At 42.8% G+C, this 11,980-nt stretch overlaps 1 protein-coding gene across 6 annotated transcripts in view; it reads right to left on the bottom strand.

Moving 5' to 3' along the window:
- Positions 1-11,459, bottom strand: part of LOC115371252 (post-GPI attachment to proteins factor 2) — a 33,057-nt gene extending 21,598 nt beyond the window's left edge. For 4 of the 6 annotated variants that reach the window (XR_003929344.1, XR_003929343.1, XM_030068492.1 and 1 more), the window contains exons 1-4: positions 11,125-11,450; positions 9,118-9,286; positions 5,950-6,199; positions 5,518-5,624 (exon numbers count right to left, since the gene is read on the bottom strand). Coding sequence is in view for 4 of the 6 variants with exons in the window: in XM_030068492.1 (XP_029924352.1) it covers positions 5,518-5,624; positions 5,950-6,199; positions 9,118-9,285 (525 nt within the window). In the remaining 2 variants the exon portion in view is untranslated. Of the gene's footprint in view, positions 1-5,517; positions 5,625-5,949; positions 6,200-9,117; positions 9,287-11,119 lie in introns of all 6 variants that reach the window. The other 2 variants (XM_030068491.1, XM_030068490.1) reach the window with 2 other exon arrangements.
- Positions 11,460-11,980: the final 521 nt, after the last annotated feature.

The raw sequence follows: 11,980 nt of genomic DNA on the forward strand, positions 1-11,980 counted from the left end.
ACAGGTTTACAGGACAAAAAGCCAAATTCAGGACTGATCAAGATGCTTCATGCTCAAATCAAAGTCATTTAAAAGGAGAGCAGCTGGCAGAGAGACATGAGGACCTCTGTTCCATGGAAGTTAGATAATTTCATAATTTAATGTCTGACTTTAACAGGATACTGAACCAGATGAAAACAAGGATTTCCTCCTTTAGTTTTTTAATTCTTGAGATCCCCTCTGTGCAGGCCTGGCTCAGCCTGAAGGGCTGACCCCTGACATGCTGGCTGGTTGTGGTTTTACCGACACAGGAACTAAGTTTTTTCCTGTCTCTGAAGCAAAAAGCTTCCTCACAGAGAAAAGCACAAAAAAAAAAAAAAAAATCCACAGGAATCACCTAATGAGCAGAAGGGACTAACTTTCAGAAGGGAGCAGCCGGGCGGTGAAGATGAACCTTCATCTCACAGGAGCTCCATGGGACTTCAGAGGCCTGGGACGCTTTGGTCCACATCACATCAGAGGTGTAAACAGACAGGTGACCCGGGACGGCCTGAAGCCCCGCCCACTCACCTGCCGTCCTCAGCTGTGGTCCGGCCCGACGCCCCGACAGAGAAACTCTCCTGTGTGACTGTCGGCTGATGGATCAGATCAAAGTGAAGAGCAGCTGCTTCATGAAGAAACTCACAAACTGTCCACCTGCAGGGGGCGCTGCAGGGGGGCAGGCTAAACTTTGGTTTGAGAAGACGGACTGAAAGCTGTGGGTTTGTGTTCGGATCCCCACACGGGTGGAGGCGCAGCTCCCAGGTGTGAAATATAAAAAGTAAAACTACATCAAGAAGCCCAAAGTTTCCTCGTCTGTGTCGTCGCTTCTCGGCCCGCCCACTTCTCGTCAGTTCCCAGAATGCACTGAGGCAGCGGTGTGGCAGCAGTGCACGAGCGTGGGAGAGCGTGCACGCAGCTCACTTCCCCTGCAGCTGTGCGCTCGCATCGCACGCCTAAAATACAGCAGCTGTGGTCTGCCCACGTGTTCGAAAGGCTGGGTGCTATAAAAAGAAAACAAAATTATACAGCCTCTTTAATAATGGAAACTTAAATTTAAAAAATATAATGTAAAAAAATAAGCTTTTAAATAAATAAATAAAATAAAAATAATTTAAAAAAATAATGTTTAAAAAGCTAAAAAAAAAAAAATTGTAAAATAAATAAAGCAATAAAACAATAAAGAAAAAAAATAAATGCAAATAATGTAAAACAAATAATAAAACAACAGTACTACTGACTGGAACATCTTTAACTAGAAAAAAAAAAAACAAATAAATAAACATTTAAAAAGCAACACATAAAATAAAAAATAAAAACAAAGTGAAAGAAATACAAACAGCAGGAATACTGATTAAAGAGCTGAATGGAACATCTCGACCTTAAAAAAAAATAAAAATAGAAAAAAGCATTAAACAATAAAATTAAAATACAACAAATAAAAGTAAAATAAATAACTCAGATAGATTTTTTTTTTAAAGTGGCAGCCTCTGAGATTTGACTAGCACTCAGTATTCCTGACTTTATCTCCATAGAGAGAGAGAGAGAGAGAGAGAGAGAGAGAGAGAGAGAGAGAGAGAGAGAGAGAGAGAGAGAGAGAGAGAGAGAGAGGCTGGATCTGTGAAGGTGCAGGTGGGCGGGGCCTCTCTCACTGTCTCAGCTAAACCCACAGGATGGTGAATCAGGTGCACGTCCACCCTGTCACCTGTAGTATCCCTGCAGTATCCCTGTTGTATCCCTGCAGTATCCCTGCAGTATCCCTGTAGTATCCCTGCAGTATCCCTGTAGTATCCCTGCAGTATCCCTGCAGTATCCCTGTAGTATCCCTGTAGTATCCCTGCAGTATCCCTGTAGTATCCCTGTAGTATCCCTGCAGTATCCCTGCAGTATCCCTGCAGTATTCCTGTAGTATTCCTGCAGTAACTAATGTGTTTAATCGCCTCGGGGCACGAAATGTAAAAAAGGCTTTTCATCATGTTTTTAGTTCATGTCTTATCAAGGCAGCTGAGCTCCTCCTGCAGCGCCCCCTGCAGGCGGGCAGCTTGTGTTTTTCTCCATTAAGCAGCAGAGAGAGTTTCTGTGTCAGGGTGTCGGGCTGGACCAGAGCTGAAGACAGAGGACAGGTGAGTCTGAGGTCCCCTGGAGGCCCTGAGGGCCCCTGGAGGCCCCTGAGGGCCCCTGGAGGCCCTGAGAGATCAGCCCTCAGGTCACACTGAGGACACACGGCTGCTGTTCAGCTGGAGGTCAGATCACTCAGGACGGAGGTTAAAGCCAGGTGGAAACAAGGTGTCAGTCTGACACACACACACACACACACACACACACACACACACACACACACACACACAGAGCTCTGTGTCAGCGCTGTGATGTCACTTCACCAGGATGAATTTGCATCAGTTATTCTTGTGTACAGTGAGGAGGGGAAAACCACAGTGTGTCACCCTGTACAGAGTGCTGCTCTGTGTGTGTGTGTGTGTGTGTGTGTGTATTCACTATGGACGTCACGCTGCGGCCTTAGGTGTCACAACAGTTGAAATTTCTACACAAATTTCTATCAAGTGGAGCAGGAGGAGGAGGAGGAGCAGGAGGAGGAGGAGCAGCATCAGGGCGGCACAGCTCCTGCTGTAACGGGAGTCAGGATTTCTCTGACACGACTTTCACTTTTTCAGCAGAGATATTTTCTGCTCTCAGACGCTCGAGTAAAAACACCAAAGCGGTGTGAGGTGCTGGAGGTCTCTGAGCAGACGACAGGACACATCAACACGTCGTCATCATGTTTCCTGTGCCGCTGCTCGGTGACGTTTGTTTGTTTGTTTGTGTCTGACCGCCACCTTCGGCTCCATTTGCACGTGCTGTGTCAGGTTGCTATGGTGGCGTTTTTGGAAAAAAAAAAAAAAAAAGAAAGAAAGGAAAGAAAAAGTCTTAACTATTTTTTTTTTGTTGTTGTTATTGTTGAAATAAATATTGTGAGAAAAAGAAAAAGGACTGATAAGATTTTGTTTGTGGAAAAAGGACTGAAAATATTTTGTTTTGAAAACTATTTTTGAATTAAAACAAAGGAAACAAGGACTGAATTTTGGTTTCTATATTTTGTGAAAACAAATCAAGAAAAGAAAGGACTGAAAATAATTTTTTGTTATATAATTTGAATTTGCCTTGTGGGTTTGGTATTTTGTGTGGATATATATATATAAATTGCCTTTATTGAACACAAGGAAAACGTGGTGTGTTTCACTGACTGCATACTTAACACTGTTCTTTTCGGGTTGTTAAGTTTTACACTTAATCATCCTTTGTGTTGAATTTGAGTAAGGGTTAAGAGTAAGGGTTATTTCATTTGTTTGACTGTGACTAATAACAGACTACTGACTCTTAAAAGAAAATCTTTTATGTCAGGAGAGAGACCTGGCTGACACCCCTTAACCCAATATAAAAAAATAAAACCCTACTCAAACCGTCACAAACTCCTCAACTAAACTAAAGTCAGATGCTGCACATACCTGGGATCTGAATCTGTACAATTAAACTAATAACGTTCACTCTGAATGTGCTAAAATATGTTTTAGTCCCATCAGACACTTTGATCCTCATGACTTCACTGCTGCTCTACAAGCTCCTCTGCTGCCGACTGACAACAGAGGAAACTGTCTGCAGCGTCACGGCGCCATCTGGAGGGGAAACAGCTGAACTGCTTCAGGGAGGAGAGGGGAACACACACACACACACACACACACACACACACACACACACACACACACAGCAGTGGAAAGTTACGGCCAGGCAGCAGTGTGATGCTGTTTGAAGTCGCGCCTGCTGCTTCCTGCATGTGACGTATTTCCTGTCGAAACAGGAAGTGGAGGCGGCGCTGAGACCAGAGAGATTACTTAATAAAAAGTGTGAATCAGCGAGGGAGAGTTTTATTTGATGGAAGGGGCGTGGTCGTTTGAAAATGTGATGTTTTGGTCACACCAGAGTTCAGAGTGAAGCTTTAACCTTCTGAACCCCAAGCAGTTTTGGGGTGTTTTCTGCTCCCCTCACATTTTAGCTCACTGTGGGCTTGTTTTTCTGCTGCACCTCGATGGAAACAGCTCAGCTGTGGCTATCACCTGAAGCCATTCAAACATGTCTTTCACACAGTATGAAAGAGTTATAGTGCCATAAATAATAAAAAAATAAAAAAGGCAAACTGATTTTTTTTGATAATTTATTTTACAAAAATCGAGGAACATTGGAATAAATGTACAGAACATTTTTTCAGGTGCCCACAAGTGTCACTGATCCAGGAAAAAAAAAGTAGGGCCTCACATGATGTATTTCCTGAAATATTAACATTTTTCCAACCTGTATAAACTTAGGCGTTTTTACTGCCTTGTGCCCTCCCATGTTACTACTGCTGCCTACACACTGAAATTCAGTGAATTTTTGTCATGCGACTGTTGGGCTCACCTGAATCAATCAAGATGTCTCAGATCCGCTGAAGACCGCAGAATTTTCTGTTTTTTGAATGATCTGGATTGAGCAAACGACTATTTTTTGGCGAATTGCTGAACGAAGCATGTATAATAAAATGATTCGAATGAAAAATCACTTTTTTAGCCTTAGTTTCGTCCTTTTTTCTACCGCTAAACGGAAGTCGGACATGTTGCATTCAGGGACCGTCGGAAAATTCAAATTCCATTCCATTCAATTCCAAAGCTTCCAGCTATGATAAACGATTGAATTTTAGTGATTTTTTAAAAAATACATGTCTTTCTATCCCGCCGGCGGGTTTGGGGTTCAGGGGGTTAAAGGCGTTCTGATATGAAACAGAAAAATCCAATTCACTCCATTCTCTGGCGTTTCTTGTTGAACAGGTGAACATCCTGTCACTGCAGGAAGAGGACGCCTGCAGCTACAAAAACACTGATGTGTGCAGGATTTTTTCAAAGTGTATTTAGAAAGTGTACACTTCACTTGTTCCTCTGTGTGTCTGAACGCTGTTTCTCCCCTCGTGTTGGCCTGCCGGCTCACAGGCCGGCCTGATCTGAGCTTGGGGTCCTGGGGGGTTTGGAAGGGAGGGTCAGGGTCAGCGCCTTGGATTTCCTCTGATTTCACATCAGGCTGCTTCACACTCGCCGAGCGACCGAATCCCCTCATGTCATGTGACAGGCCGTGAATTAGCTTCATCGTTTTGAAATCACTTTACTGGCAGCAGGAGATTTGAGCTTCCTCCTTGGTGACAGAGAGACTCACCCAACAGCAGCTGCTGACGTCACCGTGGACGTTTCAATAAAGTTATTCAAACAAACGGTGACATCAGTAAATGCTAGAGCTGTTGCCATGGCAACGTGAAGCACCCAGAAATACTGTGAACCAAAGGCCACAAAGGCCTCACGTAAAGCCTCTTCTCCATGTCTATTTCAGTTAATAACAATGTATAAGCTTCAAACACACACACACACACACACACACACACACACACACACACACACACACACACACACACACACAGTTTACCTCTGGGTTGACGCAGTATCTGCTGATCACCTGCCACAGTCTGCACGTGAAGAGCATGTGCAGCAGCGAGCTGCCGATGAACACGATGAAGCCGTTCTTGTGGACGCCTGCGGAGACAACAGAGGCTCGTCAGGCCGTGTTCCCAGCATGCACTTCACCACCACGTCAAGGGCTGGCTTTTTCATCGAGGCCAAACCTCAAACTTCTCATCTTTGTGCTTCTGCCGCGTTGTCATGGTGATGCAGTGACCGTGTCTGTGATTTATCTACGAGCTCAGAATCAGGTCGGGCGGTGAAACGTGTGTGTGTGTGCCGGGGGTTTCGATCACGAGAAAGTGAACTTAATCCCACACGCGTCTATCCATCTAATCTAATCCAGACTGCCTGCTCAGTTTGTTGTTTCTGAGCTGCGTGTGAAAGCTGCTCTACTTACTGTACGTCTCCGTGGACGCCACGTAGGTGAGCAGCAGCAGGCCGGTGTTCTCGGCCAGGCTGCAGAGGAGCGTCAGGCCGCTGAGCAGCAGCTCCAGCGGGCTGCGGGCCAGCCGGCCGCGGTAGAACTTGAAGTAGGTGGCGGCCACCAGGTAGCGCGGCGCCGAGTGCAGGCCGATGCAGCAGCGCCAGATGTAGCGCTCGGGCACGAGGCTGATGGACGCGCTGATGGACGGGAGGTAGTTTGGGACCTGGAGGGGGCAGAGGGACACACACACACACACACACACACACACACACACACACATTACTATTCCTCTTGTTCTCTGGTGTGCTGTGGTCAAAAATATTAACCCTCTGAACCCCCAGCAGTTTTGGGGTGTTTTCTGCTCCCCTCACATTTTGGCTCACTGTGGGCTTGTTTTTCTGCTGCACCTCTATGGAAACAGCTCAGCTGTGGCTATCACCTGAAGCCATTCAAAAATGTCTTTCACACAGTATGAAAGAGTTATAGTGCCATAAATAATAAAAAAATAAAAAGGGCAAACTGATTTTTTTTGATAATTTATTTTACAAAAATCGAGGAACATTGGAATAAATGTACAGAACATTTTTTCAGGTGCCCACAAGTGTCACTGATCCAGGAAAAAAAAAGTAGGGCCTCACATGATGTATTTCCTGAAATATTAACATTTTCCCAACCTGTATAAACTTAGGCGTTTTTACTGCCTTGCCCCCTTCCATGTTACTACTGTTACCTACACACTGAAATTCAGTGAATTTTTGTCACGCGACTGATGGGCTCACCTGAATCAATCAAGATGTCTCAGATCCGCTGAAGACCGAAGAATTTTCTGTTTTTTGAATGATCTGGATTGAGCAAACGACTATTTTTTGGCGAATTGTTGAATGAAGCATGTATAATAAAATGATTCAAATGAAAAATCACTTTTTTAGGCTCAGTTTCGTCCTTTTTTCTACCGCTAAACGGAAGTCGGACATGTTGCATTCAGGGACCATCGGAAAATTCAAATTCCGATGAAAAAATAGGTTTTTAAAGCTTCCAGCTATGATAAATGATTGAATTTTGGCGATTTTTTAAAAAATACATGTCTTTCTATCCCGCCGGCGGGTTTGGGGTTCAGGGGGTTAAAACCTGAATTTGGTGAAGTGTTGTATCCAGGTCCAGAGTGATTTTCTCCAGCTGTGCTACTTCCAAAACATGTGGACCAGATTTATTTCATAGATAATAGTGAGAATAAAATACAATGTTTATTTAAATTTCACATTTTTTCTTGCAGTGGTGGCTCGAGGGTCTGCTTTGGTGTTTATATACATATATATATATATATATATATATATATATATATATATATATATATATATATATATATATATATCAGTAATACTGATTAAAGAGCTGAACGGAACATCTAAAAAAATAGAAAAAAAACATTAAACAATAAAATTAAAATACAATAAATAAAAGTAAAATAAATAACTCAGATAAAATAGATTTTTTTTTTTTAAAGTGGCAGCCTCTTTGAGATTTGATGAGCACTCAGTATTCCTGACATTATCTCCGTAGAGAGAGGGAGAGAGAGAGAGAGAGAGAGAGAGAGAGAGAGAGAGAGAGAGAGATTTTTTATTTATCTTATTTATGGCTTTTATTATGTTTTAACTTTTTAATACTCTTCATTTAGTGCTGATTTGATTGGGACAGATGCAAAATACATAGAGAAATGCACAACAGTTACCCAATGCAACGCACCACAGCATTTACTGTACAGCTACTGCTAATTTCCAATAGTCCTAATCCCAATCCAGAGAGGCTTCCTGTTTTATCAGGAACATGACTGTGTATTTATGACTCGGCCTCTGTCTTTTATCTCGTGTTACGTGATTTCACAGCACTTTCACCTCTTAATGCTGTGACGGCCGCCTGTCTCAGTAGGGCCGGCTCGTGTTGTCTTGTGCACACACAAAATCACCCTGACAGATTATCACTGTTCAAGTGACAGATTACAGTTAAAAGGCACGAGAGGGCGATATGTTTTTTTTTCTATGAAAAAATGAATTCTGAGTGAGAGTATGAAGCCTGTTCATGAGGTTTTGAGAGCAATGTCACTGTGCATTTTTAAGTGACTGTTGCGTTGGAAATCAAACTTATTTTATTCCCAGATAAAAATCTCATTGTTCTGTTTTAACTGACTGTAGTGGTAGAAAGGAAAATTTGAATCCGTCTGACCAGATAAGAATGTCATTGCTCTTTTTAATCTGACTGTAGTGACAGAAATGATTTTTTTAAAAATATGATGTCCCAGATAAACTAATTCTGTTTACTGTTGTTCTTTTTAAGCTGTCGAGTGATGTAAATCAAACTCTAAATCATATTTGCCAGTTCATATGTCACAAAAGAACGCAACCTTTCTTATATGAAAAAAAAAAAAAAAAGAAGAAAATTGTGACAAAACTGTTGGAAACACATTTTCATGTCATTATCAGGTTCACTTTGGAGGCCCTGAGTATCTTTGGCAGCTAACCTCAACTTTTAGACTTGTATGTTATGGTATAATGCAGTTGTGCTCTATAATGCGGCAAAACAAAATATGTAATGCCGCAAAACACTTAAATTTGTAATAAATATACAAAAGACTCTATTAAGTGAAATTGTGATTGAACACAATGAAGAACAGATAATATAACCTAAAGGTGTGTTTGACATGCTGTCACCTTTAAAGCCAAAATATCTAACATTTGAAATTCTAGTGCTGACATTCTGCAGCTGGGTATAGTGTCTGTGTAGACCAATAATTACATTTTGATGGATTGTAACAGTGTCATTAACATTACTTTTGATATTATATTGAAAATAAATTACATTTTTAGGGGGTGTAAACGGAAAAATGCATTAAAATGTCATTTATTGATATATTTTGCATCGCACACTAACAAAAATGAAAAATACGCATGTTGATTCATACAGGAAAAGCTGAACCTGGCTTCTAACTTCAATTTTATTTTATTTTTTTTTCTGTTTTGAAAGTTTGCAGCCTCTTGCCAAACACACGCCCCTCAACTTTTGAAAGGTGCTGTAGAAATATTATTATTTCTCTCTCCACCTGCTGCTCTGTGGCCAGCGAAGCCATGAAGCCAACACACATCTCACCTGGCAGTGTGTGTACGTCGACTCCTTGAAGTGGTACATCAGCGACATGACGAGGCAGGCGATCAGACCGGTGAGGGCCAGCAGGACCGTCCCGACGGCGAAGTGTGTGAAGGGCAGCCGGAGGAGCGGCCTGTCCCGGTCCAGGCTGCCGTACGGGCCCTGAAGCATCCTGCACAAACACAGGCCTGTTGAACTGACTCTTCATTAGCAAGCTTGAGACGCAATTTAGAGCCTTTATGCATGTCGACAGAATATCATGAGACGTGCTTTGGACCAGGCCCAAAATGAGTCTTTAATGGTATAAATCATTTAACCAATAACTCCAATAGATATTTTCGCCATGACTTTTTTCATTCTGACTGTAACTGTTGTCAGGTGTACCTCCAGACTGTGAAACGTTCAGAAACGAGGAGAAGCACTCTGGGTTTTTAGCTTGAGGCGGTGCATTCCTCAGTTCATGTCCTAATTTATTCTGAAAAGGTTTCACAACCTCTAGAGATACAGGAACTTTCCTAACGCAGTGATGAGCAGACGAATCCTCAGATTAAGTTAAATCGTAAAATTCACCACAATCGGAGGTACGGGGTTTTCTCTGGACAGTGATGACATACAAAGTGAGCTGAGGAGTCACATGGTCTATGTGGCAGAACCAGGGATTTGACGATTCGGCACAATCACAATTACCTGGGTGCCAATTTGATATCTACTGCAGTTCCATAAGTATTGCAATTCGATATTATGATTTATTATGTTTTTTTTTTTTCTCCTTTAGTTTGTGGCTGTAAAGTTTGATGAGGCTGCGATTCTCCTAGAGGTCACTATAGGTCATTTTATACTACAATGACATGGCTCCTAGGGCGCATACAAAATGCGTCCAGGACACTGAAACCATATCATCATGTTCATTTCATGTACACCCACTTATAGTCCAGTAATTTTAGGCCAAAATTGGGGTCAACCTAGGACAAATTGCAAGAGAAGCAAACTCAACTGATTCTGTATCCTCAGTTTGTCCTGAGTGAGGGGAAAAAAGTCCCAAGAAATCCCATTGGTGGAAAGTTTTGAAAATCACCTCTTTATGACCACATATTAGGTTACTATATGTATAGTAACCTTGAATTAAAAGGTTACTATATAACAGTGAATTAAAAGGTTACTATATATATATAGTAACCTTTTAATTCATTGTTTAAATGTCTCTTCTGGCATTTATTCCTTATATTCCTTATTAGCACATATCAAATCAGATAATGTGTGATATGCATGTGTAAACAGAATAATTCAAAGAACTTGTAATTGACTTTTTTTCTTGTCTTTGTGTGTGTAATCATCTTGTGAATTTTTATAGTGATATCTGAAAGTAAAATGTTGAACCCCTTTCCCCTGTGTGTTAAAAACAGTGTTTTTTTGGTATTATATGGTCATATAGAGGTGATTTTCAAAACTTTCCACCAATGGGATTTCTTGGGACTTTTTTCCCCTCACTCAGGACAAACTGAGGATACAAAATCAGTTGAGTTTGCTTCTCTTGCAATTTGTCCTAGGTTTTTTCATAAAATGACTGGACTATTACCCACATCAACTTAGGAAGTCGATACATATAAAGCAAATCAAACCGATGTGTATCCTGTTTGTAGAGGTGTCACACACTGACTGGGGTCAAATGGAAACAAAGATAATAGGATTAAAGTGATTTTCTGCTGACGGCGTGGTGGAGGAACCAACCACATGCACATGTTTACATCTTCTCAGAGGGAGTACCGCTACTGAGTGATGCGTCATATTCACGCCGGTTCGAACAGCAGCTCTTGTTAACGCCTAAATAAACTCAGGTTGTGCGTTTGGAGGTTTCTATATTCGCCAGGATGCGAAGAAACATTCACACGCAAGATTTCTGGATGGAGCTCGGCGGGGCGCTGCTCCCCGCAAGCCGCTCGGCAGCTCACTCACGCCGGCCAGCCGAGAGGAGGTTAACAGGGTACCTGAGTAAAGCTGTGCTCACCTCACCTGTGTGCAGGCTAGCTCCGCCAGGTGAGCCGCTCCACACGCAGAGCCATGTGAGGACGTGGACCTCCAGCCGCGTCAGGTGAGCTAACCTCTAAGCTACGTCACCGACAGCGACGTGGCCGCAAACCGTCGCGTTTAGCGGCTAACCTGCTTCCCGGCCACCGGCGAGCTCCGTGTGCCGCCGCGGGGCCTCCGCCTGGTCTCTGCGGCTTCACTGCCACGGCGTCTGCCCCCTGCTAACGCTCACTCTCACCCTCCTCATGGACACTGACCAGCTCAGGTGAACATACCTGTCCTGCCACCCCGGCCTCTTCTTCTTCTCTCGCTTTACTTCTTCTTCTTCTTCTTCTTCTTCTTCTCTCGCGTTACTTCTTCTTCTCCCCCTTCTCTCGCTTTACTGGCGGTTTGCAAACAACTTAAGGTGCTTACCGCCACCTACTGTACAAGAGTGTGTACCTTCATGCCATTTTGCCCACCCGCTTTGTGTCACCTCGGAACGTAAACAGTGCGCTCTTAAGATAATCTTTATTGTCAGCGCACAAAACAATGAAATTCTGTTTGGAGCAGTCCACCAGTCGCCAGACTCCTTCTTCTTCTTCTTCTTGTCTATGGATATTCTCATTTATCCAGGTCATCGTTCTCTTTGGGCAAAAATGAATCGTAGGCAACTGGACTTGTATTTCTTCTTCTTCTTCTCCTTCTCTCGCTTTACTGGCGGTTTGCAAACAACTTAAGGTGCTTACCGCCACCTACTGTACAAGAGTGTGTACCTCCATGCCATTTTACCCACCCGCTTTGTGTCACCTCGGAACGTAAACAGCGCTCTCTTCTTCTTCGTCTTCTTCTTCTTCTTCTT

Source organism: Myripristis murdjan, chromosome 14, assembly GCF_902150065.1.
Source record: "Myripristis murdjan chromosome 14, fMyrMur1.1, whole genome shotgun sequence".
NCBI lineage: Eukaryota > Metazoa > Chordata > Actinopteri > Holocentriformes > Holocentridae > Myripristis > Myripristis murdjan.